This window comes from Myripristis murdjan, chromosome 3, assembly GCF_902150065.1.
Source record: "Myripristis murdjan chromosome 3, fMyrMur1.1, whole genome shotgun sequence".
NCBI lineage: Eukaryota > Metazoa > Chordata > Actinopteri > Holocentriformes > Holocentridae > Myripristis > Myripristis murdjan.
This window is the reverse complement of record NC_043982.1, coordinates 36,983,363-37,005,182: the sequence shown is the minus strand read 5'-3', so window position 1 is coordinate 37,005,182 and position 21,820 is coordinate 36,983,363. Positions and strand designations below refer to the sequence as shown.

The 21,820-nt window shown below is 44.9% G+C and overlaps 1 protein-coding gene across 1 annotated transcript in view; it reads right to left on the bottom strand.

Moving 5' to 3' along the window:
• Nucleotides 1–21,820, bottom strand: part of kif26ba (kinesin family member 26Ba) — a 124,543-nt gene that overhangs the window by 5,713 nt on the left and 97,010 nt on the right. Inside the window, 16 exon segments of the mRNA XM_030048162.1 lie at nt 3,693–3,907; nt 4,470–4,625; nt 5,416–5,648; nt 6,254–7,203; nt 7,713–8,457; nt 9,105–9,415; nt 9,597–9,776; nt 10,154–10,281; nt 10,498–10,599; nt 10,920–11,142; nt 11,524–11,662; nt 12,146–12,316; nt 12,575–12,913; nt 13,277–13,448; nt 18,609–18,810; nt 21,147–21,333. Coding sequence (XP_029904022.1) covers nt 3,693–3,907; nt 4,470–4,625; nt 5,416–5,648; nt 6,254–7,203; nt 7,713–8,457; nt 9,105–9,415; nt 9,597–9,776; nt 10,154–10,281; nt 10,498–10,599; nt 10,920–11,142; nt 11,524–11,662; nt 12,146–12,316; nt 12,575–12,913; nt 13,277–13,448; nt 18,609–18,810; nt 21,147–21,333 — 4,453 coding nt within the window.

Here is a 21,820-nt window from a genome sequence, read left to right as displayed (position 1 = left end):
AGTAAGCTTCCTGAACAACAGCAAAAACACTTGTTTGAAAAGGAGAACACACACACACACACACACACACGCCTGCTGTAAACCTTCACCGAGCTGCTGTACTGAGATCTGGGTGTAAACATTAAAATGCAAGAAATCTCATGTGACAAATGTAATTAACACAGTCATTATGGTCTCAGACTGTACTAGCTGGTAGTACGAGTGAGATGATGAATGTACAGTAAACAAATCCATCAGGTCGCCAGACTCTGTTGCTGCTTTCAAATCTCGTGGCTTTTCCTAACAACTGATGGTAATTGCTTCCTTGGTTCATGAGCCATTACTTTCTTATCTTTATTTTATTGCAGTTGTCTTTCAATTTCAATTCTCTTGCAATTGTCCCTAATGCTTATGTTTATAACTTGTGTGTATATGCATTTAGCTCTTGCAACCGTTCTTTAATGTTACCATTGCTCTGTTATTGTTTGGAAATTTCTCACCTTGTTAAGCGTTTGTTGCTTATTGCTTAAAAAGTGTTCTATGAATAAAATGATTACTTTTATTATTATTATGTATACATGGGAAAATCCGTGCATTGTTACCTTGTGTGATACATTGGAGACATGAAAATAGAAAGGGAGAAGAGTGGTAGAAAAAAAGGTAGAAAAGACGGGCAGGCGGTTAAAGAGATCAACTCAAAACTGTAAAGTGAGCGGTGCTGTGACAGTCGATGCTGCTGACCGCATCCTGGATCTGCAGCCACGCAGCAGGTCCAGCACTGCAAAAACGCAAAATCTTACCAAGATTATTTGTCTTATTTCTAGTCAAAATATCTCATTACACTTAAAATAAGACATGATCACCTCAGAAGTAAATTGTTTTTAGATAATTTTCACTTGTTTCAAGTGAAAATCTGCTTGAAACAAGTGAAAATTTGCTTGTTTCATTGGCAAAATTTGCCAGTGGAAAAAGTGAAAATTCACTTGAAATAAGTGAAAATTAGCTAGAAACAAGAAACAAATTTTGCCAATGAAACAAGAAAATTTTCACTTGTTTCAAGCAGATTTTCACTTGAAACAAGAGACAATTGTCTAAAAACAAGTTACTTCTGAGGTGATCATGTCTTATTTTAAGTGTGATGAGATATTTTGACTAGTAATAAGACATTTTTGACTTCAAATAAGACAAATAATCTTGGTAAGATTTTGAGTTTTTGCAGTGAGTCCACCGTCTCAAGAAGAAGGACTCTTGAGACGGTGGAATGCTAGCTGTTCACGTTTTACAATTCCCTCCAGACAACAGCGTCAGAATAAGCATCTTAAAGAGGAATCAAAGATAAGATGAGGATAAAATTGTGGGAGACAGTGAGGTGGGGATACGTGAGAAGAGACATCACAGGTGAGAGTGAGAGAGACAGACAGGAAAACTGGAAAAGATAGCGAGGACAGGAGAAAAGAACGTAGATCACGGGTAAGAGAGTGAGAAAACAGAAAGGGAGAGAGAAACAGATATGAAGAGAGAGAGATAAGGAGAAGTTTAGTCGCTGTTCATGCGGCGTAGAGATAACAGCAGCAGGTCACTCTCTAATCTGCCCGCTGCTCTGGAATGAACACACACACACATACATACACTCGCATGCACGTGTGTGCTGGCAGCATTTGCATAGAAATTGGCAGACATGTTGGCGAGAATGTGTGTTATCAGATTCTCCATGACCTGGGAGATGAGGGGTGAGACGGAGTGTGTGTGTGTGAGGGAGAGAGAGAGAGAGAAAGAGGTGATTTTAATAAGGCTGCGGCCGTCCTTTGGTCTCAGCCGAGCGCAGAAAGGTCAAGCAGACACATTCAGTCATTTGTATTTCATTACATAGTGGAGGCTGGGATAGGGCGAAAGGGGGGTGAGGGAGAGTAGGAGGTGGTGGAAGACAGAGGGATACAGATCAAGGGAGTCAGACGGAAAGAAAAAGAGAGCAAGGGACTCTAATCTAATAAAAATCAAGTACAAAAAAAAAAGACAGAACCACTACACACTACTTATATTTTCCATCTCCCTCATCTTCTCTCAATCCTTTCTTCCTTTCTTTCTTCCTTTGCTAAATTTCCCTTCCCTTCCTTTCTTTGATTCCCCTCTGTATTTCCTTCCCTGCTCTACATTAAGTCTCTGTCTATTTATGACAATTTGAAGGTGATTGAGCTCTTTTAACCAGAGAATCAATCTTGTTTAAAGACAAGTGAGGGGAAATCCATCAGTATTACCGTGTCTGGACTTTTCTGTAACACGGTGTACCGTGGGCTCTGAGATCATTACACACAACTCCACTCCGTGTTGCATGATAGGATCAGATTGAAGTGAGGTGGTGTTTACTTCCAGTGTAACATCAGCCTCAGGCAAGATCCTGCATGCTTGTATATGGATTTCTCTATATACTATATGGGCATTTGCTGGCTATTGCACAAGGCTTGAGAAGGTGCTGGCTTCTGGTGATACAAGCAATTTATTATAACTAAACCTGCTTAAAAGCCTAGAACTGTTCATATTACGTACGTGTTACCTAAAGTAATAGGTAAAGCGGTAGAAAACTGAGCAGTGAATATAATATGCAGCACCCATATTCTGTATTCACAGTGCAGCGATGGAGAGAAAAGTATTCCCATGTATATTGGCATTCACCGACACACCGGGAAGAGCTGCCTCTATCCATTCAGATTTTATGCACATATCCATCATCATGGGTATCCGGCATGGTGTAATTTGGCTGGCACATTAGCTGGCTCAGTGTCTGGTGGTCTGGTGTATATATATTCATTATGGCCCACACCATCAGATTCCCTTTACCATTTCACAGCTGGGTGGTCAGGGTCACCTTTCCTACCTGGCTCCTTCCACTACGGCAGCTCTCCGTTTTTGACTTTTGCCTTCCGTGGCTTTCTTATTGTGTCTCCTTCCATTGATTCCCCTAATAACACTCGTCGTATCTCTCTTTTCAGGTGGTTTCAAGCTCTCGGCCTTCCATTCATAGAGCATTTCGTCTCAAAGCTTTCAATTAGTCTGCTGACCACATTTTTTTTTTTTCCACAGTGAACTTTCACCTCCATAGCTTTCATTCATTCTTTCATTTTTAATGATGCCACACCGCTGGCATTTCACATGTTACTGTAAATGCCGAGGGACTCTGAGCATTTATGATGATGATTGTGTTTGCCCAAAATAGAAGGACATTATGCTTTATTGATAAAATTGACTGACTGACTGACTGACTGATTGGATGATAAATCACTTCATTCATTCATTGTAAAGCCCCTATTCACAAAAGTGTCCATGTTATAAAATAATAAATGAAAACAACGCTACTCCAAACTGTACCTGGCATCAGTGCTAACTTGGTAAACACCTATTTTGCATTAATTCACTCATTCATTAATTCACCTTCATTCACTTTCAGCAGGATACATGGTGTTTGCAGTTGGATTTGCATAATTATCATTTTTATCATTCTCATGACTTTCACTCTCATTACATGTTACTTCAGGGCTGCCCTGTGGCTCTACTGATTAGGGGGGAATAACATGTACTGGTAATTGATGGTTTGTGAGCTGCATGAGAGTCCCCTCCCTTTTCCCCCAAATCTTCCCTGTTGCACCCCACTGGATTCTGTCTAATTAAGTGGAAATGCCAGAACAACAACAACAGAGTAAGTATTAAGTTGGTCTGACCTATGTTGCTCCTGCTCTTCTTGCCGCTCTTGGAGCTGCGACGCGAGGAGGTGGTGGCCGAGCTGTGTTCGCTGAGCGAGTCTTGGGCAGAGGAGGTGCTTCCCGTGTTCTCGCTGCTGTCTCTCAGCATGCTCTCATAGCCACTGCTGCCGCCGCTGTGGTAAAACAAGGCTGTCTTCCCCATGGCCGGTGGGAGCTCGCCACTCAGCACGCTGCTGTTAGAGGCAAGAGCAGAGCCAATTTAAATGTACATTCTGAAAATAAAACGCCTTGAGCAACACAAACACATTCCTTAGCCATTCATTAACCTCCACAGTGAGAGTCAGGTTAATTTCAAATTCTTTAGGGTCCCGGCTTGAAAACAGTAATAACAAAGATAAGTAAAAGCATAAGTAGAAAGTTCACGTGGAGCGGCTGTATGATTCAAGCGCAACAAAAGAGCAGAGCGAGCTTACTCATGGCCTGGTTAATTTGTCACCCAGTGCATGTAGCTGCTGAAAACAAAACAAGATTAATTAAGATGAATTTTAAGATAGATGGCCTCCCATAGTGACCCCTCCTGTGGAAGCGTCTTCCCAAGGTTGGGGGTAATTTAGCATTCATTACGCTGGTATTGGCAGCATGCTGCGACACGGCAGTTGGTGGGCTATACTGCAGCATCACATAGAGCTGCTAGTGTCTAAGCCCTTCCAAGGAAAGTCATGGATTCATTTTTGTATCACTGAGCAGCTGGTTTTCATTTCATGGCTCAATCTTTAACAGTCAATTCATCAATACCTGTTATCGCTGGCATGGCCACTGCTGCAGCGGTGTGGTTTTCTGGGAGCTGTGATCTTACTGTAGGGCGAGGGCAGAGTTTGGGCCACTGCTGGCCTCTCCTCTCCCACAGCGCCTCCTCCACCACCACCGCCCACTCCTGCTGCTCCTCCTCCACTGAGAGCAGAAAACAGGGATTCAGGAACTATCATAACACTTGAAGCAAAAATCAGTGATTACTAACGTGCAGGTCAAACCTTTTGAAAATATGCCGATCATTATGATCAGCAATGTTTTTCAGCAGAATGTAACAGGTTGCAAAACAAAGCTGCATTCGTCATGATTCACTTTTGTTAAGAATCTTAACCCTCCTGTTATGTTCACATTTTTGAACATCTTTTATGTTTGGGTTCAATTTGATCCCTGCAGTTTAAACTTTCACAAAATTATTATAACTAAAATTGTTATCAAAGTTTATGTGTCAGGTACTTAATGTTTCTTTGTTGACCTAAATAGCCCTTTAAATAAAACATAACTCCTCCCCACCCCAACTTACACATCCAGTATTCCTATTATGTGACAATGGAAAAATATTCAAATCACCATAAAATCTCACTGATTGACCTAAAATTGGAAAGAAATATAAATTTTTGGTGTTTTAATGGCTTTATATTATTTCTAAGTAATGATTTCTGTTATTTATAACCAATGTGTTACAAAGTGTGTACAGGACATTGAAAACATATCATCATGTCAATTTCACCCGGTAGTGCCCATTACATTAGGAACACTCATTAAATATGAAGCAAAAAAAAATGATGTTAATCATTTATTTACAGACGTTAAACACTGGCTGGGGTCAAATTGACCCCAAACATAATAGGAGGGTTAAGGTAAAATGTATGAAATATAAAGAAATTGCACTACAGCTAGCACTGGTGGTCAGTGAGCTCTTTCACTGACTCACCTTGCCCCTCCAACTCCTCTCTCCTCCCCGGGGTCTGTGCCTCCTCCTTGGGCATGGTTCCTAGAGCGGGAGCCTGCACTGCCCTGGAGGAGCTCGGAGATTCGGCCATTGACAGCCCGGAGAGGTAGCTTGGCGGCCAGGCTTCCACCCCGACTGCGGCTCAGAGACTGGGTGGACCAAGAGCTTGGGGAAGGTCCCTGCTGCTGCAGCGGGCCCTGGACTGAACTCTGGGGCTGCAGGAATAGACAGATATGTAAGATTCCTGTCAAGAGGAACAAATGACTCAAAGAGGGGGCACTCCTGCTCCTGGAGCCTGTTCTTCGTTACTGGCTTTAAGTCATTAAATAAGTCAACAGTGACCCTGACATCCCCCGTAAGTGTTTTCTTTTTGTGAGACATTGGGCTTGGGACCCTTCCCATGTTTGTGCAGGTGTGGTGGGCCAGTCAGTTTAATTTTGTACATACTGGATATAAATTTAAACGCATATCACTCCCCAAAGGTTTATCAAACCCAGCAGTATCCAAGATAATCACAATAAGCATCACAATTAGGTTGTCCAAAACAGACCAGACAGACAAAGCCCAATCCATAGTCTCTTCCTTGATCTTTGATCATGGGGGACAATAACATGTCTCTCTCTAAAAGGAAAAGAAAATGCATGAAGACTTAGGTCTCACACTAACCAAACAGATTTTTTAGGGAAGCACATTTGGTCATATGGCATAGTTTAATCCAATTTTAAAATGTAGCATGTCTGATTGTCATAGTCAGGTAGTTTATCTGTAAACTACCGAGTGAAAATGTGTTACAAACTATAACGGGAAGAAGAATTCTTACCTTTCCGTTAGGAGGAAGGCTAGAGCTGCGGTTCACAGCCTGGGGGAGAGACTTTGTAGAGAAACTGAGAGTCTTGGTGCTGGAGGCGGACAGACTCCTGGCTTTGGGACTGCTGGCCATCAGCAGCTTGCTGACTGCTGAGATCTTGGACTGGCTGCTGGCTTTGGCTGGTGACTGCGGAGTGCTGTTTGGACCTGGGCTTGCACTGAAACTGGGACTACTGCTGTTAACATTTCCAGTGGGAGAAGGCACTGATCCACCGCGGGTAAGACTGCGCCCAGTACGAGGCATGGTGCAGTCCCCCCTCACCCCTCCTCCTCCCCCTCTCAGGCTCTCCCCCCTCTCCAGGGAGAAGCAGTCATAGTGGGGGGAACCACTTTGGGAGCCATGGGCCCGGCCCAGTGAGTTGGTTCTGCTCGCTAGCTGTTCCAGCTTGGCACTGAAGAGTCTGCTGCTGTCTATGCTGGAGCCTCTTTGTCTTGTGATACCTCCAGAGATTCCTACATCGTCTGCCGGGTTGCCCAGGAATGACAGACCATGGCTGGGTTGATGGAGAGGGCTGATCGGGGCACCTGCAGCCCTGTTCCGCTGGTCTAGGCTTGACTTGCGTACTGGCGGCAGAGGTGGGATTCCTCCCCTCTTGTGGGAAAAGACGCTCTGTTTCCCGGTTGATCCCCGCCGGTCGAGCGTGGCCCGGGGGCTGCAGGGAGTCGAGGTGGTGACGCCGAGATTCCGGTACTCGATTCCATTGTCCAGGCCATCATGGCGGTTGAGTCGATGCCAGCCGCGGGGAAGACTGGCGGTACGGTGGATATCTGGACTATAGACGTTAGTCAGGCAGTCTCCCTGGGCAACCACAGCCACCATCTCACAGCCATCCACGACTCTCTTACTAGAATCTGGAGACAACACCACCTCTCCGCCTGAACTGGAGCTGCCACGGTCCACACCTAGCAATGGAGGAAGAACATTGAAGGTAAATTAACGAAATGAAGGATCATGTATTTGCGCTACTTCTGCGACTGGCACTTGAACTAATAATTACAAAAAAAAGAACATACAGTGTATTTAGCAACTTAGATCAGCAATTTTCAAGCTTCTTCATGTTCTGGATCCCTAAGGTCACTTCCATTCATTTTTTTTTTTTTTTTTGCCCTAGGGACCTCAATATAAAAAGATATTTTTCTTTGTGAAAAGTATTGAATTGTTTAGATGTCATATTTGAACACTGACTAACAGATTGGTCAGTGGTCAGATTGCAACATCATGTTAAAAATAATCACTCTTGCATGGTTTGTGTCTTAATTTTTAGTACATTAAATCATAGTGAAATTAAACTATTCCTCATTTTACTCAGGACTTGCTGGAAGCCCCACAGGCACCCCTGAGGGTCTCCGAGCCCCACTTTGAAAACCACTGACTCTTAGATTACTGTTAGATTTCTCTCCCTGTTTCTCACCATCCTTGCAGATACCGCGTTGCTCCCCAGTCCCAACTCCCGCTTTCTCTCCCGGGATCCGGCTATGTCCAGCATGATGGCTCTTTCCCTGCTCTCCCTGCCTCTTCTCTGGCTTCACTTCACACACAAGCTCCCTGGATCTCCCCTCCTCCATACCCCGTTTCAACCAGGGGTCTTCAAAGCTCATCTCGCTGGAAATGGAAGCTAAATGCGGGGCTGGGGTGTTATTCAGTTTGGCTGGGTCTTTGTTTAAGCTGGTCTTAGTGGGTGAGGACAGAACGGAGGGCTCCTGTATGACCATGGGTTTGACAGCCACACACGGGTGAACACTGATGGTGGTCTTGAAGGGGGGGAAGTTTCCAGATGGCCCCAGGGTTTGGATGGTGGTTTTACCCATGAAGGGAGGCAGTTTCTTCAGCTTGTCTTTGGTTGGCGTTCCTTTCTCACTTCCATTCTCTGACAGCACCAGCTCTCCTTCCAGACTTCCTCTCCTCAGGGTCCCAGAGCTCACTTGACCTCCGGGGACCTCTCCCAGCCCCTCGACCCCAGAGGAAAGGCTTTGGTTGGGGTCGGGTTCAGCTAGGGCCTCCCCTTGCTGGCTCTGGGACTGGCTGAAGCTGTGGAGCGACTGGTCGGCTTCACTGCTCACACTCAGATCACTGAGCCAGGATGTGATGGATGAGCCAGAGGTGGGCATGACTGCGGCTAACGCCTCACCCCCCAGCCGCAGCTTGGCCATGGCCACCTGCAATTGGATACAATACAATTTGATATAACATGATATACAATAATCCAACAGTGATTCAATATGATATGATTTCGGCTGTAGCCTGGTAGCATCACAAAGCCACCATCTTCATCTGACCTCGCTCACATTCTGACAGGTGAGGATAGTTTTGTTGCCCGTGATTCAATATACTTGTAATCCAGCATTATTGCATTGGACTGTTTCAGCATCAAATGGTCCAATGCAGCTTGGCCATGGTCCAATGCAATGCAGTTAAATATGAAACAATATGATGTAACTAAATTACATAAACCACTTTGTGATAAACATGTTAACTTTTAAAATAGTATCCCTTTTTTGGAAATAGGTACATTTATAGATCCACATAGTATGCCAATCATGCAGACAGAGCAATTGGTAAACAAATTTTGCCCCTGGTACTTTGCAGCTACACACACACACACATACACACACAGTGCTGCTCCACAGCTTTTGCAATGGAAATGGTCTGGAGGACATTGTTTCATATTTACAGCCAAGAATAAGCTCTAGAGAGGCGGGAGCAACATGCTGCCAAATCAGTTGTATTAACAGGTCTGCTTGCAACCCCGCCTTCACACACACATATACACACACACACATTAAATGGTTTGGGTTACACGGACCTCTGCCATGGCCACCACCTCTGTAACCCCGGCGGTTGTCACGGTGACAGCAGATGTGCCATAACCCTCCACGGCTCCATCTTCCGCAACACTGCTGATGATGCTGACGGGTCGGGAGCCCGAGGCGAGGGCGGTGACCGAGCAGCAGTCACTGTTGAAGCTGATGATGCTGGTTGGACGACACGTCAGGCCCTGAGACTCCATCAGAGCCTGAACATCCAGGTCCTCCTCACCTGCAGAAGCCACGGTGTACACCAGCTCATCTTCCCCCACAGAGAGAGCTCCGGCTGGGGCAAGGCATACCGCAGGGCCTGGGGTGGAGACGGCACACAGCACAAAGACAGAGAATATCTTCACAAGGTGTTCGGCTTGCTTAATGTGCCAAGTTGCATATTTGTTCTCATGATGCTAAGGGTCTGAATGTGTCTCATGACTTGTTTTGTATTTCATCCCAGACTCCTTGTCAAAGAGCCATGTTTTCCAGCGTCTCACCGTCCCTGTGTGTGTCCAGGGGAATCTGTGGGACGTCATCGTCACAGAGCGTCTCGGCTGAACCAAGGCTGGCAGACAGAGATGGAGTTGGCTCTAGTACCTGCGGGCTCATGCCCACAGGAGAAGTCCTGGACAGCAGGGACTCTGTGGAGGATCGGCCACTGTCTGCAGCCAAACTGTCTGCAGAATCAGAAAACATAAAACTGGCATAGTAATCCACTTTATTTTCCAAGTGTGGAATACATGCAAACAGATGAGGTGAGGGAGGAATTGGGTATCATGTCAAATTCAAACTGTTATTATGCGAGTATACTGTGCCCAGATAAAAACATTGGTGCAATAATACCAATACAAATACTAATACCAGTACCACTGAATGTAAAATGTCAAATAATCACCCACTGACTATGGCAAAATAAAAAAAAAATGGCATTCTACATCTAAATACACAAAATGCATTCAGTATCTCCACCTGTTATACAGAACAACCCACTGAGGAGGACAGAAATAGTTTCAAGATATAAGCACAGGTACATAAAAAGTAAAAAGGTACATACTGTCTGGGGTCAGAGATTCTGGGGCTTGGCTGTCCTGGGCCAGGGTGTGTGAGGAGAGAGGGGGCGTCCCTGGCATCACGCCCTTCTGGGTGTACACTTTACATCGCTGGGACGGGGAGGATGGGGGCCTGAGGAGGAAAAGAAGCACGAGGATGCTGAGTCATGTTGGAAACTGTCCCCTTACCCGTCAGGACTGTTTATTCATTTGTTTACTTTTTCCTTTTTTTCAGGTTGTTGTTTTTAAGACAGAGGCTCTTTTCACTGAAATTGAACATGATGATGAACATGTCAACAGTGCACATACGTTTGTGTGTGTATGTGTGTGTGTGTGTGTGTGTGTGTACCTGTAGTCGGACGTTTTGGTCAGGCTGGCGATGCCGAGGCGTGGTGATCCTAGTGGTCGTGCCTTGCCGTCGCTGTTGCTGCCCACACTGAGAGACTCACGGCTGCCCAGTCAGAGAGAGAGGAGCCGCTCAGACCGTTCAAATCACATGTGACATAAGAGCTGATAGTAACTAATGCAAAAAAAGGGCACTGAACCCATAAAACTATATCTAATCAATATTAATTTTTGAATTTAGGGCAACCAGGGCATAAAACTTCATTGAATTCCCAGATCATTTTTTTTGTCAGTGTCTATGAGTTTTCCATCCTGACATTTTCAGCTTAATAATGCCTACCGAAGCATTTGAAATCCATTATAGTTGAAATGTCAACTGGTGTGCATTCACCACACCATTTTTTTGGCCACAGCGCCTGTCCTCACCTGTCGTGAAGGTTGGTGCTCTTGGCCCTGTGCAGGGGGTTGGACGTGGTGCTGCTGCTTCCTGTGACGCTCCTGGTACCAGTGGTCAGGCTGTGGATCATTGTTTGGGCCAGCTCTGCCTCCTCCACCACCTCCCTGATCTCCTGCAGCTGCTGGTCATTGCTCCTCCTCCCGGAGGCTCCTGGGGGAGAGGAGGAGAGCTCCGCTGCACCTCCTCTTGGGCCTGTGGGATGTTGGACAGAACCATGTTTTTCCAGCTCAAATCCAAGTAGGAACGCAAAGGTGAGTTGCATCAGCATTCAAATGGGAATAGCACTGTTCTGGTGCCAGCGTGTCAGTGCTGTGTGATGAAATACTGAAGGTTAATCCACTGATTCATTTAGGCTGGTTTGAATACACATCTACATTTTTGACATTGGGCTATCAGTGCCTTCAAAGACACATTTTAATCATAGCAAAAAAGAATTTGAGTCCTAAGAATAAAAGTTTGAAAATCCCTGAGATAGGATAGCTCTAAAATAAATCCATGCCACAAAAGATACAGTCTGCAGCCGTTTTTTTTTTTTTTCACTGGAGTGCAGAGGGAACAAATTAAAGCCTTTACCTGTTCTGGCTCCTGTGTCCAGGACAGGACCGGAGCCAGGAGCAGGAGGAGCCGAGGCTGGAACAGCAGAAGCCGAGCCTGCTTCTTGTTTGGCGCTCTGTTTGCTCGCTGGAACCTCCTCAAAGGGGAACTTTGCCACCTGAAACAATGGACAGAGGGATGGATTAAAAGGACAGACCCAAAAAAGTAATTGATAAATTCAAAATTAATTGGAATGCCTGTTTACTTGCAACATTTTGCATCATGATTGGAATGCAAATGTTGCCCTCTTCTCTATCTAGGAAAGAACAAAAGAGAGAAAAAACCTAAATGTTACCTACAAGGGAAGCAAAACTGTCACCACAGATAGGAGCTGTGATGGCAAGTGAAAGCAAAGGCTGTGAAGATACAGGCAAAGCTCCTTTGTTCTATTTTATTTTAATAGATAAAAAATTCAGCTTGTCACACAATTTGTCTGAATTTGCACATACCATTATCTACGCTTCCCATCACAAAAACATAAAATTTCTATCTTTTCTTCTTGTCTTTCTCTGTTATGTTGCCCTAGTCTAGATTGCCTGTTTTTTTTTTCTGGTTTATGTACAGAAAACAAGCAAAAAACAAAACAGGAAACTATCTTCACCTCCTCGCTGCCATCAATGCAGTCCAGTCTCTCCTGCAGCTCAGCAAAAGTGTTGCACTTGAGACACTCGGCTCCTTCCTCTGGGACGGGGGCCAGGGGCTGCCCCAGCAGGCACTGGGGCTGGGAGTGGGGGCCACCGGGCTGGTCCTGGGACTCTGGCTGAGGCTGGACCTGTTGGGGCGGAAATCAAGAAGAAGTCAATAAATGTCACATGGGTACAAGCGTGGGCAACAGACAGGATTTCATCAGCAGGAGGTCCAGTAATTTACTGTCTGGGACATTTCTGCCTCAGCAGTCTAATCAAAGCATTTGTCAGCAAGCAAATCATCAAGTTGCCTCTTTGCCACAAATACCGCAGCAAAGAGGCAAGTGATTACAGCTGATTGCCCAAAACATAAATAAATGTATGATACATGAAACATGATTAACCTTGGTCTGGGCTCCGATTGCCTGGGTTTGATTTTGCGGCTGCTGCTGCTCTGACGCTTTGCCTCGGAGCAGAGCTGGAATAATCGGCACAAACTCTGGCGGTCCCTCGTTGTCGGTGAGCTCTCGGTCGGACACGGCGGCCCCGTTCGGCCCCACGTAGATCACCGTGTCGCACGACTGCTCGCTGCTCGAGTACTCGTCGGGGTCGCTGGAGAGGCGGAGCAGCGGGAGGTCCGAGTCTGTGTCGCCGCGGTGATGGAAAGGCCGCAAGTGAGTCGGGCGTCGCATGCGTCCCTCCTCGCAGGAGCTCTCCCCTCCAGAGGAGCTGGAGGTGTATTGCTGAAGATGGACAGATGGACGGGACGAGGGGGAGCGGAGACAGAGCGGCACGGTAAGGGTTAAGTCATGTTCCCGTGTTGGATTATCAGCCTGGGACAATCTGTAGACTAACATATCAAAGGCTATTTAGTTTCCATTTGGATTAAAGATTTGGGATTAAAGATAACACACCAATATGTAATCTGTTTGCTCTCGTGCTGGATTGCAAATTGAAGCTTTACGGTGCCTTTTTGTCAGCTTTTCTTTAGTTTTCGCTTCCAGATTGGAACTTAAAGTTATCTCACCGCCAAGATTGAAGTTTTCTAATCCCACTTGTGTAGGATGATTCGAAATTAGAGCATCGAGGCTTTGTTCTACACTCACCACGGTGACTTTAGTCTTCTTCTTCTTCATGCGGAGAACACGGGAGGCGATCTGGATGGTCGAAAGGGTTTCCGAGAAATCCCTGGGTGAGGCAGAGATGTGAGCAATCATGGTGGTCCGGCAGTTCATGTTGCCTAGCGACTCCCTTAGCAACATGGTCAGCTTGCTGTCCCTGATAACACACACATAACCAAGATGTCAGCACGATGACATTAGCACATTTGGAAACCAGTGGGTGATATTATTCCTGACGCCCACGCACGTTTGACATTAGCAGGTTTGACTCAGCAATAAACCCACGTGACCTTTTCTGCAAGTGGGAAGGAAGGAGTCGTGAATTCAGGAAATTTAGAAGTTAAAATCCAGCCAACACAGTGTCCAGGCACTTCCTCTAATCGTTTTTTTTACTTAAAAGCCTATGCCTGTCAACACACACACACACACACACACACACACACAGAGACATGCTGATATAAACATTTCGTATTGAGTCCAAAGATTCAACGGCGGAGTATGTGGTCAGTGCAATTATGCTAATGCGGGTTGATTATGTTTATTGATTGATGTCTCTAAAACATGTGAAACGGTTCCATTTCATATCAAAGCTCACATCGTTTTAAAAAAGCAGAATGAATTCTGGATCGTATGTAGCCTGAAGTTGGCAGATTATCAATCTCCCAGAGAGATTATACCAGCAGATGGGAGAGTAAAACTAGGCTGTGTGTTAAAGAAAAGACTTTCTCCTGGGTGGGCTACTGCAATCATTCATAGCCTTTGTGTGTGTGTGTGTGTGTGTGTGTGTGTGTGTGTGTGTGTGTATGCAGAGGCCTGCAGGCTGACAGTGAGTACAGCTCCTCTGTGGCCCAATACCTCATGCTGCTGTCCCCCTTTTCAAAATACACAGCCTGCAGGCATCTCTCTGTTTTGCACACACACACACAGACACACACACGCACGTGTACATCATGCACATGAATGCACAGACATTTGTACACATAAATACACACGTCTATCTTGACCTTGTCTCTCTCTCTCTCTCCGCCGTTCTCATCCCCTTCTTTCCTCTCCGTTCGTCTTCCTGCCTGTTTGCTGCCTCAGGCTTTTCAACAGCCTCACCCTCTTCACTCGCTCCCTCTCTGTCTCTATCTCCTCTCTCGGGGCTCAATGTAGGTAAATTCACCAATCATGAAGTATTCATTTGTATGTTAATTTGGAGTGTCAGGGAAGTTGGATAAAAATTTTAAATTTCAGTCTTGACTCGATCCAGGAGGTTTATCAGGTAGGCTTAGATTTCACACCGTGCTCCATGTGATTGGCACACAGTTTACAGTGTGTGCAGCATTTTAATCACTCCAAACTCCTAAAGTCCCAGTGTAAGAGATGAAACCGAGAGGAGGGAGCGCGGTGGTCAAAGTTGCAGCACCCAGACGATAGATTCTGCAGAATAGATAGGTTTTCCTGTGAGTGTTCATGTGTGACAGGAGATACCGGCTCGGCGGTTCAAGGCAGTGACAAGACGGGAGCAAGATCATGAGGTTAGGGGAGAGGAAGGAAGCCGAGAGGAAGACGTGACGTGCTTGTTGAGGAGACAGTTTTCAGTTCACGAAAAATATGAGGCGACTCTGCCCTCCTGGCGTGTGGGAAGGTTATTCCTCCACGAGCCCAAGATCGATGGAGCAAACGGTCAGGTTGCTGCGGAGAGGGGAGGCGGAGAGGCTCCCACACTCCTTCACACACACTGAGCTGAACTGATTTGGCTCATTTGGGCGTTTGTGTGACACCAATATAAGATGATGATGAACTTCATTAACCGCATTTATGATGTTAGTTTTGGAATTTCATACGAGTTTAACTTTGTTGCCTCGGTACGTTTGATTTGTTCACCAATCCACTGAGTTATTATGTGGAGGTCCAATCTAACTTTATATTCAGATTAATAAGAGATCACACTTTCCAGATTCATATCCACTGCAAGTAAAGGGCAGACTAATTAGTAGTAGTAGTATAAGAAATGCAGCTGGCAATTCAGTCCCATTTTATCCCGACATTTTTGTCATAATTATGTTCTCATCCTCTTGGTGTGTTTCAATTTGGTGCACTGCAAAAACGCAAAATCTTACCAAGATTATTTGTCTTATTTCAAGTCAAAAATTTCTTATTTCTAGTCAAAATATCTCATTACACTTAAAATAAGACATGATCACCTCAGAAGTAAATTGTTTTTAGACAACTGTCTCTTGTTTCAAGTGAAAATTTGCTTGTTTCATTGGCAAATTTGCCAGTGGAAAAAGTGAAAATTCACTTGAAATAAGTGAAAATTAGCTACAAACAAGAAACAAATTTTGCCAATGAAACAAGCAAATTTTCACTTGTTTCAAGCAAATTTTCAATTGAAACAAGAGACAATTGTCTAAAAACAAGTTACTTCTGAGGTGATCATGTCTTATTTTAAGTGTAATGAGATATTTTGACCAGGAATAAGACATTTTTGACTTGAAATAAGACAAATAATCTTGGTAAGATTTTGAGTTTTTGCAGTGTGAAACCCATCCATGCCTAGACAAAATATTAATATATATATTAATGTAACTTGAGAGAAAATGTCCTTCTCCTTGCACACCGGCAGGTTTCTGGGTCTGCTCCGAGCAGCCACAGCAGAGCAGGAGGGAGGGTGAACGTGGGGAAATTTAAGGAGCTAACTGGGTTGAAGCTCGAGGTTTGGGAATCCGGCCAGCCGAGGCATTACAGCGGGGGAGATGATTACAACTTGGACACCGAGCTGTGCAGAGTCTCTGGTGAGGAAGGCTGTGATTTTGTAGATGATGATGAGAGTAAATCCGCAGGATCACGTTGTGGCTGAAGTTTGGGCCTTGCACAAGTTCTGCTTATCTAGGATCACGCTGGGAGACTTCAGTACACTGGCGCTGGGAGCTCGACGCACCGCAGCGCAAGAATGCACATGCAAACAGACAAAACACAAGCAAATTAGGAAAAGATTCATTTGAGGACACATGCACAGCAAAAAAAAAAAAAAAAAAAAAAAAAAAGAACATGGTTGTGCTGCTGGGATGAGAAACAGTGTGTCCTCGCTGGCTAGCTCTGCTCCAGGGCGTCAGTCTCTGGCCCGTCGGCCTGGCTGGGCTCACAGGCTCGGTTTCATCCTGAAGCTGAGAACAGCGCCGCCACCTGGTTACTAACGGCAGTGTTGGCGTTAGTAACCAGACGTGTTCATCACTTGTAAGTGTCCTCTGGAAACACTTACGATGACACTGGGCGTAACTGCAGCGTGTTTTCTAAATGCTGTGCATGTCGTGTCAAACTGATGATGAGAATGAGCTGGATTTTCCTAAATTATGTATAATGTATAGACTCATACATAAATAAACCTTCTCAGTCTTCACTGATGAGCCACTAGAAGTGTGTGTTGGTGTGTGTGTCTGCAGAGACCCCGCCCTCTGCTTGGAGTTTCTTGTTTTGCTGAGCTTGGGACTCTTCTGGGCATCGGCCTTTGGGCAGCGGGTGTGTAGCTCCCAGCCAATCACAGCGCAGCACGGTGCCAGATTGATTGCAAAACATCCAATAGGACGCTACAAAAAGGAAATCGAGCGAGGCCAAGCGCCGAGCAGACGGAGCTCGATCCATAATGACAGTGAAACTGGGGTTGGCTTCCACCAGCTGGCGAGCGCTGAGGGAGAGGAGGAGGATGAAGAGCGCCGCGGTGCTGGCCTGTTTTCTGCTGGACAGACAGGCGCCATTTTGTGCCTTCATTTCATTCCGTTGTCATACTAGGAAGCGAAAACCGCCGGGGAGGAGCCGCCAAACTTTGAATGTTGTGTTTACAAAACCGCAGCCGTCAAATCCAACTCACTCTGCCTTTGATCGTCCTCGTGTTTTGCCTATTTGCATGTCGTCTGAATTTGCAGCACCTTCCCTAAATGCTGCGTACGTGTTGTCAAATCGATGAGGACGTTTAATTCATGAGCCTGTTTTTTTGTCTTTTCGCGTGTGGACATGAACCGCCGTGTTGCTTTCAAAAATGACAGACGGGCTTCTGCCTCCCTACAAAACTACAAAGTTAGAAATATTCACCAAAATACGGCCAGTATCCTCCCAAACAACACCACGATGAGACGTCCAAAACTGTAATGATCAACTGGCAGAGGATCGCCCGTAACCTAGCAACAGCGGTGGGACAAGATGGCGGGGCTAATAGCCGACGCCGAAAACACCATCATGCAAATCTTTCTAATTAATCACTGCTGTTTGTGTCATGCATGCCGCTGATCCAGACGTGCGCTGGCCGACTTGATGCCAATTTCCAGCGACGGCTCCGTGGCATCTGCGGGCCGACGCTGATCATTCGGTGTTGCGTTCGGCTTCCTCGAGTCACGCACGGCCTCGTTCGCAAATGCGCAGCCGACGCTCTCTGGATCCAAGGAGGCGGCGGTGACACGATGCCCGTTACACAACAGCTTCTCCGAGCTCCTTCCCCAGCTGCGTGTGAGGGTGAGTCACCAGCTTTGGCACCGCGGAGATCGGATTCAGATTTAGTGTTGGTTTTTGTTTTTGAAATTCAGCATTAGGTGGCAAGGTGTTTTGCAATGTAAATGCCGGCGCTGGTGATTAAATTAACGAAGCACGCGGCACAGAGCCCTGTGGCCTTAAGGAGAGTGAGAAAGAAAGTGGAAGAGTGAGGCGGGGGAGAAAAAAAAGGAGGGAGGAAGGAGAGAGAAAGGTAAAAGGAGGACGTTTTGAGAGCCTAATGCATATACATATCTCTGGGCAAACTAAATGTTATTAGACTAATGATACTAAATATTATAACTGTACTTTTTTGCTATTTCCTGCTCCACTTTTCTACTTCTGCCTGTTCATTTTATCTGATTTCCCTTTTCCTGCTTTGTTTCTTCCTACCTGGTTGCCTCTATCATCTGTTTTTCCTCTCTCCCTTTCTCTCTCTCTACTCGTCGGCACGTTGGCCAAATGAAAGTGATGAATATGTAACAGCAGCTGTTGTTGTTTATAGCATTAACTCCCACAAACCTTAGGCATCTCAGCTCACCTCTCCTCTACTTTCCTTTCCTCTACTTACCTCCAGAACATCCTCCTCACCTCGCCGCGCCGCTCTTCACTCCTCTCCCTCTCTGCCTCTGAAGCCGTTAATTGGCCTCTCACATCCTCTTGTCTCATCTCCTTTCCTCTCCACGACTTCCCTTTCTCATCCTCACTTTCTTCAAAGCATCTCTCCTCTCCTTTCCACTCCTCTCTCCTCTCTCTCTCTCTCTCAAACACACCCATACACACACACACACATCTGCACACACCAACTTACTTGTATGGAATGTGCTTGCTGCCATTAACTAGTGCCAAGATCACGTTGCCAAGGGCGGAGAGAGAGAGGCAGAGAGGGGCAGAACTAGGGGAGGAGCTCTCCCTGCTCCTCCCACCTCCTCCTCCTCCTCCTCCTCCTCCCAGCACTCTGACGTCACAGCTGCCCAGGTCCAGGAGGTGGAGGCGGCTTCGGCCTCCCGACACTAGCAAAGGAGAGCCGGGGATCGAGCAGAGAGGAGGGAGGGGGAAAAAAAAGAGACAGCCAAGCAAACATTCAATTAGAAACAAATCAATTTTGCTCATTAGTCTTCTTCATTCTCATTTTCACCTTCATCATTCATCATTTTAATGAGCACTGTGCAACTTTAATGTACGCTACACGACTACTAATAGTCATGACTGCCACATAGTATCAAAGTTTGTCAATAGAGAAGGCAGGCAGGCATTTGTAGGGGAGAAAAAAAAAATCTTCAGCTGTATGAAAGGCAAGAAAACAGAGAACTAATGATCCGTTTAGGGGCGTCAGGTTGCTGAAGCAAGAACAGTATTGCATGTATTTATTTACAGTTGTTATACAGTATCAGTACTTAAATACAGAACTCCTACAATCAGAAAATTATAAAAAAGTATAAAAGTATTTGCAATAACATGCATGAGAGTATCAATAGTAAAGGTACAGGTCCGTTTCAGAGCGTTAAATTGATGATGCATAAACCTATAAAAAGTATTTTGCAGGTGGTCCAGTTGCTGCTCTGTCTACTCAAACTTTATGTTTTGCATGTAAAAGCTTATTCTGCAAAGTAACTAGTGACCACAGTCATCAGGTGTGTAGTGTGCAGAAAACAATACTTCCATCTGAAGCGTAGTGACGTAAAAGTATAAAGTCTCACAAACTAGAAATCCCTAAAGCTGCACTAAGTGATTTGTGAGCACTGCAGGGTGCTGAGAGCTCAGACTCGGACTCAGACTCAGAACACACAGAGCGTGTCCTGCTTTCCGGTTCATGATCACTGGTACAAACTGAGTTTTTGGAATGGAAAGGAGGGACACATTTCACTCTCACAAGACTCTTGTTGGATTACTCAAATCATTTTCTCTCTAATTTGAAAATGTGGTGAAGCTGCAGACTCTCAGCTACAAGCTAAGCTGCTTTCAAGGAGCTTTTTCTGTGTCTGGCTCTAAATGACACGGCGGAAAACAGACCAACAGTGACGACTCTCACAACGCAATGGGTCATTTTACTACAAAGAAATTCATATTGCTTTCTCGTCTCTCTCATCTCATTAATGAATTTATTATACCATTATTGTAAATCACGGAAAAGCTCCAAAAATGAAGGAGACCTCAGTGCTTTTTCAAGACCTTCACACATAGAGGCATAAAATTAAATGAATTTATATAAAGAACCTCTAAATTGTACTTAATTGCAGAGCTTGAATAAACTTACTTAGTGACTTCCCACCTCTATAAGCATGTATAAACATTACATTACACATTATAAAGTATACAAATATGACAAATATGGAGATAGTTAAGATAAACAAAGCCTGCAGCGGTGGTGGCGTAGATAGATCATTTTAGAATGTGATGATATTGAGATATTATTTGTTGAACTCAGCATTACAACATTATCAAGGGATGCAGGTGAAGTTATTTTGTATTTTGGAGTCACTTGGTGGGTGACATGTAGCTGAGCCGGGGTTTAAAAAGTTAAAACTTGTCGTTGTGTGAATCAGAGATTGGTGAAGACAGGCTGTGGAGGTGTGTGTGTGTGTGTGTGTGTGTGTGTGTTCGTGTTCCCAGGTTAGGCTGTTTGTGTCAAACTCTATTTAAAGATGAGTCCTGTCAGCACACCAAGCATCCTCACTGCCTGCATGTGACATCTCTGTCGCTCTCTCACACGCACACACACACATCCAGATCTTGCCTCACACACACACACACATATCCACACAGACGCTGACGCTGACGATCATCGCTGTGATATTTTGGTTAGGTGTTTGTCACACACCTTCTTTATCAAACACAGGCACACACACTGGCTTTAGCAGTGCATTACGGCTGAGTTACTCCACAGCGGGTGTGCGACGTGCCACTGAATTCATCTTCAAGGCAAAGTTTCAAAGATAAGTTGAGGCTGTTGGAAGAAACATAATCTGCACGTGTACTCCTCTGCTCAGGTTTCTGCTGCTTCATACGACATCTATTAATTCATCTAGAATGGATCTGTCTGCGATTATTATTTATACACCTTCTCATGTTCATGTGGTATTCAAATATATGAGGAGAAAACAGCATTTTTGTGTTTACTTTGAACAGAATTAGCAGTCAGAAGTAGCAGCTCTTATCAGTTATGAGTTATTAACTGGTATTACTAATATTTGTATGTGATGATTATTGCAGTAGAAGTAGCAGTAGTTGTTTTGCTGTTACTTTGTGTTTGTAGCAGTGGTAGTAATGGCAGTATTAATAGTAGTAAAAGTAGCAGCAAGTAGCAGGTATCGACGCTGTAACTATGGTAACATGTAGTGATACTTACTCCCTCCCTTGCCTGTCTTCTCCATGCGGTACTGGTAGATGTGTAACGTGAACAGCATGTGGGAGTTCCTGTGTTCTTCCTCGGTGGTGTTGGGGCGCTGGCTGCTGTGGCGAGCTGCTATGGCCGCGTCCAGGAACCACGCCGCCTTCTCCGGGGTCGGCGCTCGCAGCTCTGACTGGTTCTGGAGCTGGAAGATGTGGGGAGATTAAACAAACAAACAAACAAACAAACAAAAACAGCAAAAAGAGATGTGCATCAGGGACGGCCAAATGGAAATTATATTATAAATTATACATTATGATTATACATCTGTTCTAGGTATACATATTATACTCTACAGATATTTTATGGATATATTTCATAATACATAAAGTCTATGCAAAGGTTTAAAGGTGGAAGGTTTACAGATATTTTATGGATATATTTTAGTGAATTTCCTTCGGGATGAATAAAGTATCTATCTATCTATCTATCTACCTATCTATCTATATTTTATTTTTTATAACTGTTATAGGCTATGCAAAGGTTTTTTCTTTTATTCTTTGTATTGAACTCTTTTACTTAATTTGGTTATTTGTTGTGTTTATTTGTGTAAAGACATTCTCCTCTCTTGTGGTGTTTACAGGTATATTTTGTGTAGTCTACTATTGTTCCTGTATAATGTCTGGATTGTT